Source organism: Papaver somniferum, chromosome 6 (assembly GCF_003573695.1).
Source record: "Papaver somniferum cultivar HN1 chromosome 6, ASM357369v1, whole genome shotgun sequence".
NCBI lineage: Eukaryota > Viridiplantae > Streptophyta > Magnoliopsida > Ranunculales > Papaveraceae > Papaver > Papaver somniferum.
In genome coordinates, this window is record NC_039363.1 from 112881421 (window position 1) to 112902518 (window position 21098).

At 35.8% G+C, this 21098-nt stretch overlaps 2 protein-coding genes and 1 pseudogene across 2 annotated transcripts; 2 read left to right on the forward strand and 1 right to left on the reverse strand.

Moving 5' to 3' along the window:
- Positions 1-8662: 8662 nt before the first annotated feature.
- LOC113288900 (ferredoxin--NADP reductase, leaf isozyme, chloroplastic-like) lies at positions 8663-11176 on the forward strand. Its single transcript, XM_026538040.1, has 9 exons — positions 8663-8920; positions 9010-9250; positions 9342-9475; positions 9690-9768; positions 9963-10054; positions 10172-10249; positions 10378-10440; positions 10543-10777; positions 10853-11176. The coding sequence occupies exons 1-9, from the start codon at positions 8801-8803 to the stop codon at positions 10918-10920; spliced, it is 1110 nt and encodes a 369-aa protein (XP_026393825.1). The 5' UTR covers positions 8663-8800; the 3' UTR covers positions 10921-11176.
- LOC113288899 (metal-nicotianamine transporter YSL3-like) lies at positions 11155-13918 on the reverse strand. Its single transcript, XM_026538039.1, has 7 exons — positions 13494-13918; positions 13239-13411; positions 13057-13154; positions 12811-12945; positions 12532-12721; positions 12318-12426; positions 11155-12210 (listed from the first exon to the last, which is right to left on the reverse strand). Exons 1-7 carry the CDS (start codon positions 13858-13860, stop codon positions 11285-11287), a joined length of 1998 nt encoding a protein of 665 aa, XP_026393824.1. The 5' UTR covers positions 13861-13918; the 3' UTR covers positions 11155-11284.
- A 3544-nt stretch (positions 13919-17462) lies between these two features.
- Positions 17463-19076, forward strand: LOC113291330 (annotated as a pseudogene).
- Positions 19077-21098: the final 2022 nt, after the last annotated feature.

Below are 21098 nucleotides of genomic sequence, written 5' to 3' on the forward strand. Positions count from 1 at the left end.
TATGAACTAAGCAGTGTATCATGTTTCAATCATGGTATATGATATCTAGATCACATCCATCTTTTCACATAAGACAAATTCCACTTGATCTCCCTATAAAAGAACGTAAAAAGAATTTGGAAAGTTTAAAGGTTTTATGAACCTGAGCATTTTATCTCTATAAATTTTTGTTTCTTGCAAAAATATTATGTCCCGACTAAGCATTATATTTAAATCAGAGATATAATTTCTAATATTTTTATTTGTAAAACCATTGCAGTTTCATGCGATTATTTTTATTTTTAATGTAAAAGAAAACTAAAAGAAAACCAAGATAAATGAATATTAAAAGCACTTAAAATTAAGACAGTGATAGATACCTGAGCTATGTATCCTTGATAACCATTTGTTATAAATCATTGCCTCTGAATTGTTATAAATCATCTCTTGAGATGCGATATTGTTCATACCATTTGTTGCTTCAATTCCTAAAATATTCGGTGGATTGACATGGATGTTGTGTTGGTTCATTTAAGGTTCTTGATTAAGAGTAGAGTTTCTCATTCTCTTATTTTGTCTACGTTGTTCATTTGCTTCATATTCAGCTAACTCTTCAGCCATTTAAGGAGACATAGTTCTTTCGTCATTGCCTTCATAAACATCTCTTTCATTTTGTAATATTTCCTCATATTCAGTTGTTGTTAGGCTATCCAGATATAATAACTGAAAAGACTAGGGTACCCAAATATACCTCAATCTAAAACTTTTCCACCTATAAGTCCTTTCTCCGAAAGTGATTGTCTATGGACTGAGTCGAGGCAATACAACTAATTGGTTCACACTTCGTGTGACCGTATATGGATACAAGATCGATAGAATACAACAACGAAGTATGTTTACTTCATAATAGGTTCGGACTTAACCAAACACAATAGGTTTGCTATCAAGTAAATAGGAACTAACGTTTGTGTATTTTACTTCTAATTATAATAAAAACAATTATAATTACGAAAATAGAAAAGTAAAAGACACGTCAAGATTTTGTTAACGAGGAAACCGCAAATGCAGAAAAACCCCGGGACCTTTTCCAGAATTGAATACTCTCAGGATTAAGCCGCTATACAAAATCTAAACCAACTTCATATAGTTGAGACCAAACAACTAAATCTATAGTTCACCTAGTTCCGTCTGTATCCCTGCGCCTCCAACTTGCAATAAGTCACGCACTTGGAACAGTTCCTTTGATTCATATTCCAAACAGTAAAGGAACAACAAATCTGTTCGGTAACAACTCGTTTCAAACAACGTGATGTGATTTTGACAAAAGACTCTTCCGTTTATCCCAATACACCCCTTTGTCGGGTTCTTAGATCAATCAATCAACAACTACCAAAGTAATTGTTTAGAGACTATGCAATCAATACTTTGAATCACAAAGAATTGTATTGATACCGATCTACTCAACTAATCAATCAAGGTTATCACAAAGATAAACCGATTATAGTTGGATCCCAGCCGATCAAGTTTTGTGTGCACCAAAGATTATGAACTCAAATAAGAAATCTTCTTTGTCTTCAAATTTTCTTAGATCTTCAGTAAACATCTGCACACAAACAACTTGAATCTCTTGTGATCAATCACACACAGAACGGAGTCTGTTAACAATGGATTATCACAAGACGTCTTTAGATCTACAAACAGTTTTAAAGATCCCCGTCGAAACTTCGATCTAGTTTGAGTGAATCTTATATCAGAAGAGAAAATTCTCAAGCATAAACAAACTAGGTGCAATCAAAGTTCAACAACCGTTAGTCAATCAAATCAACCAAAAACTAATAATAAACAACAATTATCTAGTTTCCCACCAACGGTACTCGTAGATATTTCCAATCCCAAAGAAGTATTTAAAACGAGCGGTCGTAAGAGATTTCACCTAATTAGGTACTTTCATGTCCGAATAGAAGGCTCCACTAGTAACAACACAACTAGGTAGTTTTTCTGACTATGAGGATTAGTTTGCTCGAAATGCAAACCTCAATATTTATAGACCAAGGAAGTTTGGACACCAAGGAATTTCCAAAACCGAATATTCTCAAACATATGCAATAAACACAAAATCGGTTTTCATAATTCCTGGAAATGCTCTGTCCAATTAATGACCGAAATCTCAGTAGAAAATTTCCAATTAGTAAATGCACATTAATAATTATTATTTTCTAAATATATGCAATTATTTAAAGAAAATATACATATAAATTATGATTCGTACAATGCTTTAGTTGGTAACCGAGCAACAAGCTGGGCACCAGCTCCTTTTTGAATAGCAAGTCCTAATCTATGAAAAATAAAACTACCAAAACCACTACCAGCATCATTGCTAACTAAAAAATTCTTCAAACGCTTAAAAAAACAAATAGTATCATCACCAAGTTCTCCCAAGGTGGTGAAAGCTAGAACACCCAAATCATACCCGTGTGAAGCACATACTTCCAAATATTTAGTACGTTTACACGCAGTAGCTTTCGCGATGGCTTGACCTGGAATGAATGTATGGACCCCCTCCCCAGTAAATGGAGAAACTCCAGTGACGTCCATACACACATCTTGTCCATTTTCCCAGTTAAGGACAAGGATATCCGCTGGGCGTAAGTCCTTGTTAGCATCTGACAAAAGGCCCAAATCAACTTCTTTATGCACAAGAACTCTAGCTTTGTAGCAAATACCCACAATTACATCACGAGCAAGATCATGACGAAACTTCCTACCTACATATTTGGCACAATGGAGAGCATATATCCATGGGCTTATTGCAACTAGAGCATAAACTGTCCTCACCAAACAACGGAATACCAAGCTGATAGCAAACAACCACTCTGAACTGTCTAGTCCCAAGGCATTGATCTAATCCACTAATGGGGACAGCTAAAAGATAGTCTTGTGCATGCTTAACCCGGTTACATTTCCACAAAATAGAGTCTCTTGCAGACAAGGAAAATTGGACAGGGATTTGCTTATTAACTGCACCAAAATAAGTGACAGCCAAGGAGTGCATGGAAGGGGGTGCAGTATTATCGACACAATAAGTAGAAGGCAAACTACATACCTGAGTGAAGTTCTAAAGATCAAGTTGATACGCAGAGCCATTATCTGTAGAGAATAAGCTACCAAGTATCGTTTTACGCACCGAGGTAGTCTGACTCTGAGAGGCAAGGTAACAATAAGTACGAGTGTCTGCCATAGTATAAATACCAATCCCACCATCCTTGATAGGAAATGTAGACAATCTCTGCTGCAAGGGCCGAAAACCATCTCCATCACCCTTAATTAAGAGTCTTAAATACATGAGTAAATGGTCGTCTTATAGATCAGAAGCTTGTTGTAGAGCTGTGGGATTGGTAGTACGCATTGCAAAATATAATCTAGACACACCAGCGCAATTGCGAAGCAACAACATCTCACTTTGAGGATCCTTGAGCTTTTTGATAGAGTTCATAAGTTGAATAGTCTTGTTCACCCTACTCAGTACCATGTCACTCATAAAATTCAAGTCCAGACTCACCGACCCCCCCCCCCCCCCCCCCCCCAAAACACAAAAGTTTGACACCATTACTGGGTCTACCAATATCAATAGGGAAAACACCTTCATCTAAGCTTCTAGGATCAACTGAGAGCCAAAAGACCTCAGTCTTCTTAATATTAAGGTGTAGACCCCTACTCGACCCTTCAGACTCTATTATGCTCAAAGCCTTGGCCACCTCAAGCGTGTCTCCAATAATTGTACCATCATCAAGGTACCAAGCATGCAAATCAAGTGTATAACGAGAAGCAATAGACTTCACAAGGGGATGAAGTGTAAGAGCAAACAATAGGGGACCGATAGGGTCTCCTTGTTGAACACCGAGTGCAGAAGACAAAATATATTTATCATAATAAAGTCTAGTCGGCTTGGCATAACAAAATTCAACCCATAGAGAAATACTTGGACACTGAAGACGAACCTCTTTGATGAGATGAGATATGCACACCATGTTGAACGCATTAGAGAAGTCAATAACCAACATTGACATTTTATCTGAGTGACCTTTCAACTCCAACATCCCATTTACAGCATGTAAAATACCCTCACCTCCAACCGGCACACCAGCACCAGGAAATTGATGGAAATTAAAAGCATATAGAGGAATATCTTTGAACAATAAAAGCTAAGAATTATTTCACGTGTTCAAAGTATGTCGACATCTTAACTTTGTAAATCCTCTTTCATATTTATAATCTTGGAACCGATTTTCCACACTTCCAAACGAGTTAAGAATTGGTTCATCTGTATTCCAAAAACATTCAATCACCAAACATGGGTTTCACGGTTCTACCAAAAAAAGTTTCGGTTCTACCTCCAAGTGGCTACTAGGATCGGTCACACTAGTTTCCATAAAATGGCTAACTAAGTACCAGGATCGGTTACCACTTATTTATGGTACTTACTTGTGATCGGTTACACAAGTTATAGGGTCGATTACACCAATTACTAAAAACTTGTTAACTTACTACAAGGATCGATTACCATCTTGTGATTAGTCCGAACCAAGTTCTAGGATCGGTTGCCCAGTGACTAGAGTTGATCACACCAATTACTAAAAACTTGTTAACTTACTACAAGGATCGATTACCATCTTGTAATTAGTCCCAACCAAGTTCTAGGATCGGTTGCCCAATGACTAGAGTTGATCACACCAATTACAAATATCGATCATACCATCTCAGGTGATTACTTAAGATTGGTTTCACTAATAAAAGTCATACCGATACATAAGTCAGGCATCAAGATACAACGGTTATATATACTAAACACACATATTGGTAATCCAATGATTTGCACTGAATAATAATACCAATAAGCCTAGCGATTTCCTTTTTGATTCACAAAACAAGTTTATAAATTTACTTCCTTTGAACGAATGTAAAACATTTTCTCCTAGGACGAAATCTTCACCCATACCCATACACATAATCACAATAGCATTCATACGATTATGTCGATGTCTTATATACGAAGTTCAAAAGAAAAGCGTTTTACTTCATATTGTATTCCTTAATACTATGTCTAACTAAAGTGTAATCATTCATACCTTCGCAATTATTTTTTCAATATGCACGACTTGAAATATACGTTAGGAATGAAATAATTCAAGTCAAAATATTACTAACCTCAAGAGGAATGATGATGTCGTCGTTGTATATATTTACTTCTTCACATTATTCATGTCTTCGAGTAATACTTGTATGTCTCATATCCTAATAACTTTATAGCTAACCTATACGAAGTTGACTCTTGTAAATAATCAAGCGACTCTTTAAATGAGTTTTGGTTCACTAAAATATGACAACCAAACTTGACATACCAACGCTTGGTGGGTTCAACCGAGCTATGCTCTAACAATAACCAATTCCATTCCATGCACTTTTGATTTTGGTGATCAATAACCAATATTTGTCTAATATTTTCTTGAGTTGTAGTTCCCAATGATAACGAATCCATACATCCTCCTCTCCTAAAGTTTTCCACCATCCACCACGATGTAATGGTTTTTTGAGATCCATTTTCTATTTCGCATAAAACCAATAGCTTCGTCAATAAATTTGACATTCAGATATTCAAGTTTGAAGTAAGTCAATTGAACAGTGAATACTTGATGCGTAAAGTCATAGTCTTTAGCAGATATTCCAGCTACAAACTTTTTGATTGCGAATAAAGCTTCTCAAATTATCCAAGGACCATCTCTTATAACTAAATATTGTTCTGCTTCATTATTTAACCTTACCAACATAAGGTTATGACCCATGATACGTATCTCCTTGTATATGTACTTTCTCCGCAGTTAGTTAATTTCTTCTCTGATTACCCTCATCGGAATCTTATATTTGTACATAAGATTTCCTAAGATTGCATGAGACTATTCTTCCGTAGCTGCAGTGATAGTGGAATAGGAACCTACATCACTTGTTCTCTCTTTTGGTATCTCCAAGGATGCATTCCTTAGTTGTCTTCACAGAAGGTTAATTCTGTATGCACGACTAGTTGAACTAGTAGCCATTGTTTTGTGTTTTTGAATCTTTAAATCTAAGAAAATAGTTCTTATGGGACTAGAATTGGTTTTGGCTTTTTCCTTAGTTGGATGATGAATATATATAATTCTCCAAAAATATTAAGAGAGAGATAGAAATTTATGCTATCATAATGAATATCTCCTTAAAATATTGAGAAGAAAGATACATTGTTATCCTGGTGAACAATGAAATAATCTTTTTTTTATGACGTAGCGAAATTTCCCTAAAGAGTTTAGGGGATACCACAAATTATGCATGTTATTTTTGTGTGGATCTAAGTAAGGAAACACATGCATTTTACGTAACTGATTGACACAAAATGCGGGAAGTCTTTGCTTTGACTGACTTTTGAAAATTGGATTTTAGGGGGAATTTAAAATTTTGAAATTTTGGAAGAAACTGGATCTTGGATGAGGTTTATGATGAACAGGAAGATCAACATATTGGCTTCTACTAATGTCTAAGAGGATATAAGGAGATAATATACTACTATTATGAGTCATCACAAAGAGGATGACTTGCACCACTGCTTTCCACACCACTGTTCTTATTTCAGAAGAGACCATCCGGAAGAATCCACCACTATATACCACAAATGATTATCTTGGATACACCTGCACAGGAAAAGAGATTACCCCCTCATAGGAGAAGATTAGTTTCAAAAAAATGTGTAAACATAAGTCCTAAAAGAGAGATCTAACAGCTTAATATATGAAAACTAAAAAATCGGTAAACTATTTTGATGAAGTAATATATAGATATTCATATGATGATTCCACGATATCCAATGAATCAAAACATGTTATATGAGACACATGATGATTTATAGATTTGAAGAAAGAAAAAACCTTGAAAAGGAGTTAAGATTGACTTAACAATAATAGCCGAATATTTTAGACATATAATACTATTTTCCAGCTTCGTCATGTTTCGTATACCTGTTTTCGAGCTTGGTCCTGTTTCATTTATCTATGGTTCTTCACCCACAGTAGAAAATTTTGTGGGAAATCTCAAGGGATCTCAACTAATAGCCTAAAAATCTTGAATCCAGTGATCCGTGACATTTAGAATCTGTATTTAGTCTGGTTCCAAAAATATTTCGTGAGAGAAAAAGAATTTTGGTGTAGGAATTTCATCCTACTATTCATTTATAAGCCGAACAAGCTAAAGGCAACCCAACCGTACCTGATAAGAACTGGAGTTGTACAGCCTACTTATAGTCCTAGCTAGATTGGACTAATTTTGTGATATATACTTTTTGTTTTTGAGACTTGTTTTGAAGCATACTGAATTTTTTTGAGGCATACTCATTCATTATCCCATCTAGGGTGGGTTTATAAGGGGTGTCTAAAGGTAGTGCAATTACCTATATATCCTTAAACAATTCAAATTATTAGAGTGCCCTTATCCTCAAAAACCTAAAATCAAAAATCTAAATAATCTTTAAACTTAAACATCTTGGACTCCAATTCAATCAAGCAATTAATCAAGCAAAGGAAACACGAATCGAAGTGAGCGATGTTGGAGTGCGAAATCCAAATCTCAATTGCTCTCAGATGTATTTTAGAATGTATTTGTAACAAACTCATCTTGTTTTTGATTGATTTTATTTTGTTTGATCGATAGAATATGCTTTCAAAGATGAAATTAGGGTTTTCAGAAGATCAGTTCGGCTGATCTTGGAATCAATTTTGAGCCGAACCTAGTATATGATTTAGAAAAACACTATGTTCGGCTAATGCGACTTTGCTAGATTTTGTTCGAATCAGCCGAACCTAGCCTTGTTCTTCGTTTTAAATTTTCAGAAGATCAGTTCGGCTGATCTTGGTATATCAATTTTGAGTCTAACCTAGTATATGATTTAGAGAAACACTATGTTTGGATGATGCGACTTTGCTAGATTTTGTTCGAATCAGCCGAACCTAAATTCGTCAGTTACAGAGTGAAGTTCGGCTGACAAGTTATCAGTCGAACCGTTCATCTGGTCAGTAAATCTGGGTTTTAAAAATTCAATTTTTTGACAGATTCAACTTATAAAAAGGACACTAAACCTCGCATAGAAGTCTACCTCTGATTTGAATCACACATTTTGGTCACTTCTAAACACTAAAATCCAAGTTTTTTTTCACTTCTTCTTCTTCTTCTTCCTCTCAAAAATCCAATTCTCTCACATAAATCTGATTTCTCTACTAATTTACCGCTAATAATTTAATTTTTAATCAATCATTAAAATTCCTAATTAATCAAATCTAATCATAATCATTAACACTAATTATATAAGGGTAGTTATGCCATTATCAAAAAAAGATTGATAACGGGTGATGTTATTTTTTATTTAGTGACCCTATTTTGACATTATTTAGTATCCCTCAAAACAGGTTTCAAAAAAAATGTCACTTAGGCTCGTGACCTTCTGGGCTCAAATTGGTTTGATAACGCTTTTACCCACCCTATGGAATTGTCTTGATTGGATCTTTCATTTTTGTAATATGCAATTTTTTAAAAATTTACACTGACTAGAAATAAGAGAAATATCCAAAGCACAAGATAAACTGAAATCCTACAACAATAACGACCACTTCATTCTAACTTACAATTTCCTCCACCCAATTCCCATGATTCCCTATCTTTATTTTTTCTACTTGAATATCAAACCATAAAACCCACAGAAGAAAACCATCATTCTTGATTTTCTCTTCTTACAATATCAAAAACAATGGCAACTTCACTCACTGCTGCAGTTTCTCTTCCATCATCTAAGTCATCATCATCATCAACATCTGCACTTTCATCAAGAACATCATCTATCTTTTCAGATAGGATCAGCTTCCCCAAGGTAGTTACAAATATCAAATCTTTGTTTTTCTTTTCTTAAACATTTTGGATATTCTTGGTGATATAGACTTGTTTGAATTCATTCTGCAGAACTCTGCTTACACTGGTGGTATCTCTATTTCTAACAATGCTGTTACCATAACATCTCAAGTTACTACTACTGAAGCTGCTCCTGTAAAGGTAGAAAAGATCTCCAAGAAGGATGATGAAGGAATTGTTGTTAACAAATTCAAACCAAAGAATCCTTATATTGGTAGATGCCTTCTTAACACTAAGATTACTGGTGATGATGCCCCTGGAGAAACATGGCATATGGTTTTCACCACTGAGGGTATTCCTTAATCCATTTCTAATAATATTTTGATTTTGTTAGTTATTGAGATTGTTATTCAATTCCTGTTTTGGTTCTGGATGATTTTTAGGTGAAGTTCCTTACAGAGAAGGACAATCCATTGGGATTATTCCTGAGGGAGTTGACAAGAATGGGAAGCCACATAAACTCAGGTTGTACTCAATTGCTAGCAGTGCTATTGGTGATTTTGGAGACTCCAAAACTGTAAGATTTACTTCATATACTGCATCAATAGTTTTCAACTTTCCCGTCTGCATTTGTGTTTCCGAAACTATGCATAAATCCTTGGAAAGAATCGCATCTGGCTTTATCTAGATCGTCAGATAGTCTAGGATGCACGTGAAGCTTAATGCCAATATCTTGTTTCTTTTGCTTAATTTTTGGCCTAAAAGATTATAATGTTGGTTGATCTTTACAGGTTTCACTGTGTGTGAAGCGACTAGTTTACACCAACGATCAAGGTGAAGAAGTTAAGGGAGTTTGTTCAAATTTCCTATGTAAGTGATCTACAGATATCTAAAAAGTTCTCGCAACATTATTCTTCATTTTCTCCAGGACGAGGCGAGCATTCTTAATTCCATGCATTGCAACTATGGACCGCTAATGTTATATAGTGGCTATAATTTAGACGGTTTTACTCACTTATTTGAAAACAATCCTAGTCTGATTTTTATTTTCCTTTAAATTTTAGGTGACTTGAAACCTGGATCTGAAGTGACGATCACAGGGCCAATTGGAAAAGAAATGCTTATGCCTAAAGATCCAAATGCCACAATCATAATGGTAGTTTTTCTTCTTTGCAAATCAGGATTCGTGATTTTGTTTTAGTGCTTCTTATGTCAATATAGAGTTCATTTGGCATGCGGGTTTATTAAGCTATTGGTGCCTTCGTTATTGCAGCTTGGAACTGGGACTGGAATTGCTCCTTTCCGTTCCTTCTTGTGGAAAATGTTCTTTGAGAAACACGAAAACTATAAGGTATATATGCGCGCGCAAATTTCAGGGTTTAATGCATAATTCTTAGTTCCATTGGGAGACCCAAAATACGAAATACGGTATATTTTAACTTTTGTCTATGTTGCGGCATTTCTTGTCATGTTAAACAGTTTAACGGGTTGGCATGGCTCTTTTTGGGTGTTCCCACGAGTAGCTCATTGCTGTACAAGGAGGTGAGGTTTTGATTTCAGTTGCAATTTTCTCCATTTTGAAACTGCAACCGCAAGCGCAATTTTGCTCTAACAATTTTTTTCTCGTGTTCTTATAAACGGCAGGAATTTGAGCTGATGAAGGAGAAAGCACCTGAAAACTTCAGGCTCGACTTCGCAGTGAGCAGAGAACAAACAAATGACAAGGGAGAGAAGATGTACATACAAACTCGAATGGCTCAATACGCAGAGGAGCTATGGGAATTACTCAAGAAAGACAACACTTTCGTTTACATGTGCGGGTTGAAAGGAATGGAGAAAGGAATTGATGACATTATGGTTTCTCTAGCGGCTAAAGACGGTAAGAAACATACATACCCGACCCCTAACTGCTTTCCATACTTACGGTTGCTTACTGTCGATATTCTTTGCACAGGTATTGATTGGCTTGAATACAAAAGAACATTGAAGAAGGCAGAACAATGGAATGTTGAAGTTTATTAGTTAACAACGATATATATTTTGCTTCTTATTGTATAATTGGTCTCATCTTGTCTAGTCAAGAATGTGTAAGATGATTGTAAGTTTCTCATAAGGTGCCCCTCCTGTGCACCATGAAACCAAACTCTAGTAGCAAGTATAAGTAGAGTTGTAATTGTTGTGAATTAGTGTCATTGATGGCTCCTGGTGTAAGAAAGCACTCTCCAACTCCTCTTTGTTGGTGTATATCAAATTCAGTTTTTTCGAACTTAGCAAGTAATAGCTGCATTCATGAAAATTTGCTTGATACAGATCTCACCACTCAGCTGGAAATAAAATGCTTTGATACAAATCGAATATTGTTGCACTTATATTGCACAATTTCAGGTTAAGATGAGACAAATTTCATACAAACGGGAGGCTTCACCTTAGCCAGACCAAGGATTGCTGAAGGGAGCATCCATAATCCTTCTCCACACATTAAACCAGAAGCAATAACATGGATCATTAGAGCGGCTTTCTTTTTCTCAAGTTTTTCGTATACATACACAATCAAGCTCCCAATGCACATATCAATTGCAAAACTTGCACCGACAAGAAATGGAACCGTCATAGCCATAGGTATAGGAACCCACTTCCCGATCTTCGATGGAGAAAGGTCTCTCACCAAGTTAGCCAGAAATGCAAACGCAAAGAACCCGTAACAGAGCTGCAAACAATGGCTAGGCAATGCAGAGAAACCTTGCACTCCGAGAATTCCCATATTTCGGAAAACTAAAGCAAATGGAGCTTTATATTCTCCAGCAGGGTTTCCTATATCAAAGGCTTTCCAGTAAAGAAAGAAGCATAGAGGAGTTACAATACAACCTATTACTGTTCCGGCGGCCTGGCTTATAACCATTGAGCGAGTGGAGGTATGTGTCAGGTGACCGGTTTTCAAATCTTGCATAAGATCAGAAGAGATAGAAACAATTGCTTTTATGAGGCCAGCACCTACAAGCCCTGCAACTACTCCATTTTCTCTCCCCGATAGTGCTGCTAGCACAAACAAAGCTACTTTTGCATAGTTGTATGCCATGTTTATGTCAGTTAAGCCTGCACCATATGCGTTACAAAATCCTAGAAACGGAGCAAGGACGTAGCATACTATTACGTAATACCATTTCAGTTGGGGGAACATGAGTGGGATCGCAATGACGGAAACAACGGAGAGAAGAATGTATCCAACACATGCAACCCATATGGGAATACTGTCCCTCATGAAGATCTCATCTCGCTGAAGATCTTCAAGAGATTTAGCTGACGGATCATTAACTGGAGAGTAAAAATACGAATTTCCTTGAGCAAATTTGTCAAACCACAGCAAAAATCTTAAAACCTACTCCATCAAAAGAACACACTAGATATATTTTCCTTTTTACCTTCGCTGTTGACTTTAACTGTGCGTTTAATACTCTTGCTGGTAATGTATACAACTTTGAGAAAATTATAAAGCCCGTCTCCAAGAATGAGCGCAACGGAGATAAAAGACTGCAAAAGTGAGCGGAGTTAGAAAGTTTTGAGTGTCAAGAAAACAGTTGCCAATTTATGCAAAATAATTATGATGTAAAGAAATGGAAATTTTAGTGTTGAGACCTTATAACCACTTAAGCTCTTCATGCTGCTTTCTGATATAGTTGCTGGATACCATTCTCCTTTTAGGCCGCGTATCAGTGGCCACATCACTCCCCATGAAAGAATGGCTCCAAAAAGAGTAGACAGGTTAACTATATGTGAGCAAATCATCCCTGCTCCAACATAAGTCATGCTGAAATCAAAGAAAAAACTGCAAAACAGAAGAAACCCAAAATTCACAAAAAGTTTAACACCAAGAGAAAACATGAATATAGGCAGGTAATAAGAAGTAACACGTACGAATTCTTCCATGCTTGTAACCCAAAAGTTGGAAATTGCACGAATCCGCATGCGGCTCCACCAGTGTAGAACCATTGGAAGAAACCCCAGATAAAACTAAATAAAAAGAACTTTGCAAATCCTCGAATTTGCTTCCTGAATAGAAGATGTTATAGATAAAAAATTATGATCCGAAATCAAACTCGAGACAGGTAACCATTGAACTGAAGAGACACAAAGGGATCAGTTAGTATGAGTAGATCGTACTTAGACGTCTTATCTGCTTTAGGCGTGTGGAATCCATTTATGAGAACCGCCGTTGCAATGCCAGTTGGATAAGGTAGCTTGTAGTCGATTATCATGATCTTCACAAAGACATGTCATACACTTTTTATCAATAATGATTCGGAATTCAAGTAATATACTACTAGCAAAATATAATTTTTTACCTTTCGAAGAGGAACCAAAGATAAAAGGCCAATAAAGCTTGTAGTAAAAACAAAACCGGTCATCCATCCAATTCCTGGATCCTTATAACTCCCTCGGCTGTTTCCTGGAGTATCAACCCCTGCTAGCTCGTATATTTTCTTACTCAACCCCAATACAAAAGATCCAAATCCTCCTGCAGTTTCACCAAAATATATCGAAATGGAATACATATAGGGGAGAGCTAGAGAAAGAACGAGCGCAGTAGAGCACTTTACCTGAACTAACAAGACCATAACAAGAAACAACACAAGTTTGAATTAATGTATTTTCTTGCTTTGTAAATGGAGTAGAATTAAAACCAACTTTATCAAGTAGCTTAGTCCACCCCTTGATGAAAACATATGATACAAGAGCAGCAGAAACATTAAGATTAGGAGTAATTCCTACTGTGAGACTGAGCTTCAGTGCTATCACAGTGTAAATTGTCCCGATAATGATACTTGCAACTAATCCTCTCACTGTTAGTTGGCTCCTCCAGTGTGGAATTTTCCTCGAAAACTCTTCTAATTGTGGTTTGCAGTCGGACTCTTCGAATTCTTCTATTTCGGTTCCGTTATTCCTGTCTCTCAGCTCCTGATCCATACTTCTAGACAAAACGAGTTGGTAATCTTCTATGTTCTTCAATCCCCTTTTAAACACAAAGTCCTCCATCAAATTATCTCCCCCCTTTTAAGGCAAGCAAGCTTAATTGAAATCCTTACTCCTTTTTTGGTTCACCAAACGGAAAATGGTTCACCAAACGGATTAGGGACTACATGTTAAACAAAACAGGGACTGTTTAGTTGAGAAATATGAATAAGGACTGGAATGCTTAACGGAATAGGGACTTAAGAGTAATAATATATGAAATCTTTTATTTACAGAAATGTCATTTTTATAAAAATAAAATTAAATATTTTAAAACTTGGTATCTTCCAAATTGTACGTCGGATTTTTGTGAATTTTATATATTTGGAAACCTCTTTCAATCACGAACGCAAAAATATAAACAACCATATCAATTTTTTTACTTTTCAATATATTTATAATTCTCCGGGAAAATAACTATAATTTAAAGACAAATTGAAAGAGTTTATGTATTTTTATATGTTGCCTATATAATACTTAATTACTTCACTTGATATGCTATAAAATTACTTAGAAGAATATATAGATTTTAGTTTCGATTCGAAGATATTACCTTCGTTTCATTAAGAGTGATACTTTATTTTATTTTTTCTTTCCATTTTTGCATAATATTAGGCTAAATTGAAAAGTAAAATGAGGTACCACATTTCAGAAATGGATTGAAAAATTAATGTTACCAACGTGCATCGCACGTGCTCACTACTTGTGATATTTTAAATTTCAATAACTGAGGTACGTATATCCACGATGTCATCATTTTCTTATACACATCAAATTATAAATGAGAACAACATGGTTGCTCCATTGTATATCCGTTGAAAGGAAGAAAACAAGTTAATATTGTCCATGTATGCCACTACGTAACTTGGCTCTTCATCAAACGTAATGGATAATCGTTTGCCATTAGATAATTGAAACCTTACGTCCAAAGAATAGACTAGGATCCTTAAACAAATACAAAATCCTTCTATATATCTTAGTTCTTGGAATCATTAATGGTGCCAACTAAAACCTTACGTCCAAAGAATAGACTAGGGATCCTTAAACAAATACAAATTCAGGCATCTTTTGTTTCTTATATTCGGACTCCAGCAATCTAGGATGAATTATATGGTTAGGAAACTTAACAGAAAATTATGCATGGCTGCTAATGGGGGTATTGTCTTGCTCGAGGGTGTACAAAAACCCATGTAAAACGGTGGGTTGGTTTACTGGTTTAGACCCTTAGCAAGGGATGATTAAGAAGACCCTAGCAAATATGTGACCCTATTAGCAATGTTGAAATTATAATTGTTTATTGTTCAAGCATCTTTTTTTTTCCCGAAACTATGTAGAACTAAAAAAGATAGGATGCATGTGAGAATATACACATGGACTTCCCATTAAACTAATACCCCTGTTAGGAATGGTGGACAGTAATGAATTGACATGCCAACAAATTCCCACCAACTTCGATACGAATGACAATGTGTCAGGAAAGAATCACACTACTAATGGTTTTTTCATATAAATAGAAAACTTATTTGTATAATAAAAATACGCTACTAATGGTTTTTTCATATAAATCAAACTAACATTAGTTGAGTTGAATAAAGATGATGCCGAAGACCCAGACAAAGACAGGGTAATGACACAATATGAGCTGGATTTAAAGTCTTATTTGAGCAAGCACTACGGTCCTATGGATTAGGCCAAACATAACAATACCTAAAAAACATATTTCCGGGCTTCTGGGTAGAAGATGGCTGAAAGAAAGTGGGAAAAGTGAGGGAGAAATATATGTAGAAATCGAAACAATTTCCGAAACAAAGAGAACTAAACATGAACAAGAAATATCATCGAAGACCCATCCTTTTTTCTTTCATTTCCCTTTCCCTTCGTTAATTGAAAGGCAATTAGCGAAGATGCATCGAAATGTCTTGTTTAAGAGGCTGATTCAGATAAGAAATCCCTAAAAATTACTTGGGTTAAAACTAGGGTTAGGGTAAGAATCAGTAGGTTTCTCTTGTTTTAGGAATTAGTTTGCATTTGGAAATTATTAAGTTTTAAAAATTTGTTTTAGACTCTTATAGGAGTAGTTTCCTTTTAGGATTTTTTTCTTAATTCAATGGCATACATAAGGGGGTCTATTGTTGTTAATTTTCTTATCAATGAAAATTATAATTTTGTTCTGAATTTTTTGTGTATCTTTAAGTCTACTCTGCAGGTCATAGGTTCTTATCAATTGGTATCAGAGCCGACTTTTCATGTTTATGATGGCTGGAAAAAAAAACCTAGCAATTACGGAATAATAATTGGTTGAGCTAACGAATAAGGTGGCTGAGATGACATCAAATCAAGCTTTGTTAATTAAGAGGATCGTCCAGCTTGTGGAAAGTAAAACAATCGGGAATAATGAGAGAAACAACCAATCAAAGAGATGAGGAGAGCGGTTACATTTTTCCAAGTTTGATGGATCTAGAAGGTTATTGGCTATTTAATGTTGTATAATATTTTCAAATTAGAAAATCAAGGTGGAAACATTTGGATGGTGAAACTTTACAACTAGACAGGTGGTTAAAGAGAACTAAACTTGTAGATACTTGGGCAGAATTTCCGAAAGACATTATTAATCGTTTAGGTATTACTTCGTATGAGGATGCGGGGCCAAACTGGCCAAAATTAGGCACTCAGGTTCATACATTGAATATTGTGAATATTTTATAAGATTACCAAAGTTGGTAGATGATATTCTCCCGGAATATTTTGCGGTGAGTTGTTTTCTAATTGGATTAAAGGACGAGGTGAGACTAGAAATCCAATCCCACGCTCCTATTGATTTACATGATGTAATGTAAATTGGAAGGTTATTAGATGAGAAGTTACATTATGAAGACGACCATACATAATAGCAACAAGGACACCCAACATTGTCAATACTGGTAGACCTTTTAATTCTAAACCACATGTTTCATCTTCAAAACCCACGACAAAAACTCAAGTTGTTAACTCAGGCCGAGGATGAAGAAAGAAGAAATCAACAATTATGTTATAATTGTGATGAAAAGTGACACCACGGTTTGTTGGAGTTTTGATTAAACTAAAACTACAAAGTCTTGGAATTTTCGTAGATATGTATTAGTGGTTTGTTCACAGAAGTTACTCGTGTATCTAATGCAGTAGTGCCTAGTTTTAAGGGTTGTTTACATGATTTAGTCATGGGTTATAAGTCCTAATAGTTAGGAGCCTGTTAAGCATGTAATTGTTAGTGGTTTAGTGATAATCACGCTGGTGTTCTGTAGCCTATAAAGGCAAAGTTTTATGTTAATGAAAAGTGTGAGAATCAGATTAAGCACAATTTAATCTCTCTAGTGTTTCCGCGTGATCTTCCTCTCTGCTCTCTCTCTCTATATCTTGATTTTCATCACGGTCATCGTTGTAAAACTCAAACATTGTACTTAATTGATAGATACGACCATTATGACAAAGATGAAGATAAAGATGAAGTTATTGTAAAGGAAGAACCAGGGAAACAAATATCGAGATTTCTATGCATGTGTTGGATGGCTCCACAAACCATGCGAGTACAAGGAGACATTAAGAAGGCACAAGCTACAATACTTGTCGATTTTGGAGGTACTCATAATTTTATTGAGGTTGTGATACCTAAAAGAATGGGAATTGAGGTAATTGATGATGACACTTTTGAGGTGATGGTAGCTAATGGGGCTAAAATGGCTTGTAAAAGAATATACTTATGGATTATAAATTGCATATAAGTATGGGTTCAAAGGAATTTTTGATGTATTGCAACTTGGGGGATGCTCAATGGTTGGAAATATTAGGTCTAATAACTTGGGTTTTAAATATTTAACCATGGATTTTAAGATGGCTAATGAACATATATTCGACTTGAAGAAGTCAATAAAAATAAAGTATGGTTAGCCAACAGTCATAGCATACAACAACTCTTAAATAAGGGATGACCTGAGGTATTTTGTCAAATTAGTCAATGTTCGGAAGCATAACATAATCTAGAAATACTTGGGAAGATACATATATTGATCAATAGTTTGGTAAGGTGTTTTCAACACCCACAATGCTATCACTTGAGATGATCAACGCATAACGATGTGCTCCAATTAATGTACGACCTTACAAGTACACACATAACCGGAAATGTAAGATTGTTAAAGAGTTGGTAAACTCAAGCTTAGTTGGGCCAAGTATAAGTCATTTCTCTTCTATTGTTAGTTAGTTAGGAAAAAACATGGCAGTTGGGGAATGCTTGTCGATTATAGACTTCATTTCGTATGCGGGTTTATTAATCTATTGGGGGTGCCTTTGATGGTGCAGCTTGGAACTGGAACTGGAATTGCTCCTTTCTTGTGGAACATGTTCTTTGAAAAACACGAAAACTATAAGGTATATATGTGTGCGCAAATTTCTGGGTTTTAATGCATAAATCATAGTTCTAGGTTCCACTATTAAGACGAGTTGCGAGACCCAAACTACGAAATACATTTTAACTTTTGTTTACGTAGCGGCATTTCCTGTCATGTTAAACAGTTCAACGGTTTGGCTTGACTCTTTTTGGGTGTTCCCACGAGTAGCTCATCATTGTACAAGATGGTAAGCTTTTGATTTTAGTTGCAATTTTCTCCATTTCAAAACTACAACCGCAAGTGCAGTTGCTTTAACATTTGTTTTTTTTTTTTGTTTTTTTTAATGGCAGGAATTTGAGCTGATGAAGGAGAAAGCACCTGAAAACTTCAGGCTCAAATTTGTAGTGAGCAGAGAACAAACGAATGATAAGGGAGAAAATATGTACATACAAACCCGGGTGGCTCAATACGCAGAGGAGATATGGGAATTACTCAAGAAAGACAACACTTTCATTTACATGTGCGGGTTGAAAGGAATGGATAAAAGAATTGATAACATTTTGGTTTCTTTAGCGGCTAAAGACAGTTAGAATTAAGAAACATACATATTCAACCCAACCTGATTTCTTGCATTCCATACTTGAAGGTAAACAGTTTCTAATAATGTTCTTTTGCTTACTTTGAATACACAGGTATTGACTGGCTTGAATACAAAAGACAGTTGAAGAAGGCAGAACAATGGAATGTTGAAGTTTATTAGTTAACGACAATATATATTTTGCTTCTTATTGTATAATTGGTCTCGTCTTTTCTTGTCAAGAATGTGTAAGATGATTGTAAGTTTCTCATAAGGTGCCTCTCCAGTGCACCATGAAAATCAAACTCGAGAAGAACGGTGTAATAGCAAGTATAAGTAGAGTTGTAATTGTTGTGAATTAGTGTCATTCCTGGTATAAGAAAGCACTCCCAATTCCCTTCGTTGGTGTATATCAAACCCAGTTTTTTCGAACTTAGCAAGTATTTCAAGTTAACAACTGCATTCAAGAAATATTGCTTGATACAAATCTCACCACTCAGCTAGAAATATTGCTTCCCCCTCAACTGTTGGTGGTAACCAAACAGGAGACACGGACCAGTACATTGAGGCATTGTTTTTTTTTTCCCATTGAGCAAGCTCACGAGCTACAGAATTACAAATACGAGGTTGAGTGAAAATATAATCACCAAACTTTAAGGAAAGAAATGAATGCCTTTAAAGATAGCATCCGTACTAGAATCCCCATCAAAACATCCAGTTGAAAAACGATCAATGAGGTTCTTAACGTCACTTTCAATGATAACATGAGTGAACTTCTGGTCCAATGCTTTTTGCAGAACTTCCCAAATTTCTCTGGCTTCAGCTTCCTCAGCAGACTTCACTTCAAAGACTAGGGAGCCACAAAAAGAGGCTTTACGAGCACAATCTCTCATCACATATCATGCACCATCAGCTCCAGAGATGTCATCATAAGCACCATGTGTGTTACACTTTATCCAGTAAAAAGATGGGGGCATCCATTTATCACATAAACTGACAGAGGTTGTGGGAGAAACTACTGGGATGGTATTCCTAGTCAAAAGCATGGCTTTAGCTCTCTGAATAATAGAAATATGGTTTTCCTTAAGATTCTGAAAAATCAAGTTATTTCTACTAGTCCACAGAGACCATAAGATTTCCACAAACAAGCATTGGTTACCATCAGAGAGTCTAGACACGGGGTCAGTTAACCAAAAAATCAACCAACTAATGATCGACTTGTTTTGAAAAAATTGGGTATTAATGCAAAAATCAGACAAAAACCAGACACGACTAGCAAACGGGCACATGACCAAAGCATGCATAACTGATTCCTAGGGATGATTACAACGAACACAATCAACATTGTGCATTGGCATTCTAGTATGCAAGATAGTTCTAGCAGGCAGAGCATTTCTAGCTTCTTTCCAAGTGAAAACTTGGATCCTCTAGGGGACTCTAATTTTCCAAATACGTAACCAAAGGTTTTAACATGGGGATTTCCTAAGGCCTCTAATACCCATGTAGGCAGATTTCGAAGAAAACTTGTCGTCCTTAGAAAGGTCCCAAGCCCTCCTGTCAAGAGTGCATTACTGGCTTAAAGGAATAGTGATAAAAGGAATAGTGATAATCTTCCGAACAAAAACATTATCGAAATGAGTGTTTAATCTAGAAATGTTCCAAGTTCTAGAATTATGGTTTATAAAATAAGATAATTTAATGTTGGGATCCGGTTGGACTAAAGGATTTGGGGAGGCAGTACCCAAAGCAGGCATTTATAAAAGGTGTCGGTAGACATTGCTTTAATGCTTTCTTGGAACGCTCAATCATATCAATGGATGTGTTCTTAGCACCACACAAAATTGTGGTAATACCCAACATTTACATTTAAAGGAAATCTTTTCCTATCTATAAAGAAGCCCTAACATATAATTCGACATACTAACAAGGTTTCATTCTCTATTGACTCGAGATCGTAGTAGTGATAGGATTTGGTATTATTAACATTGAGTATGGAGAGAGATGATCTTTGGAGAGATTTTAACGAAGAAGAGTTAGCTTCGATGTTAGATAGTTATTCCAATGTGAATGTACAAAGTACCTTATCATCCGCTTCTAGCACGCCCATCGTTGTTGACCACGAATACGCGGTTGTGGAACGAAAAAAAGAAGTTTTGGTCGATCTCACACCATGTCCGATAGTCAAACAATAGAAGAGTTTTGTGTCTAACTACCACGGAGCATTAAGTAGCCGACATAGAATTTCCGGTCCT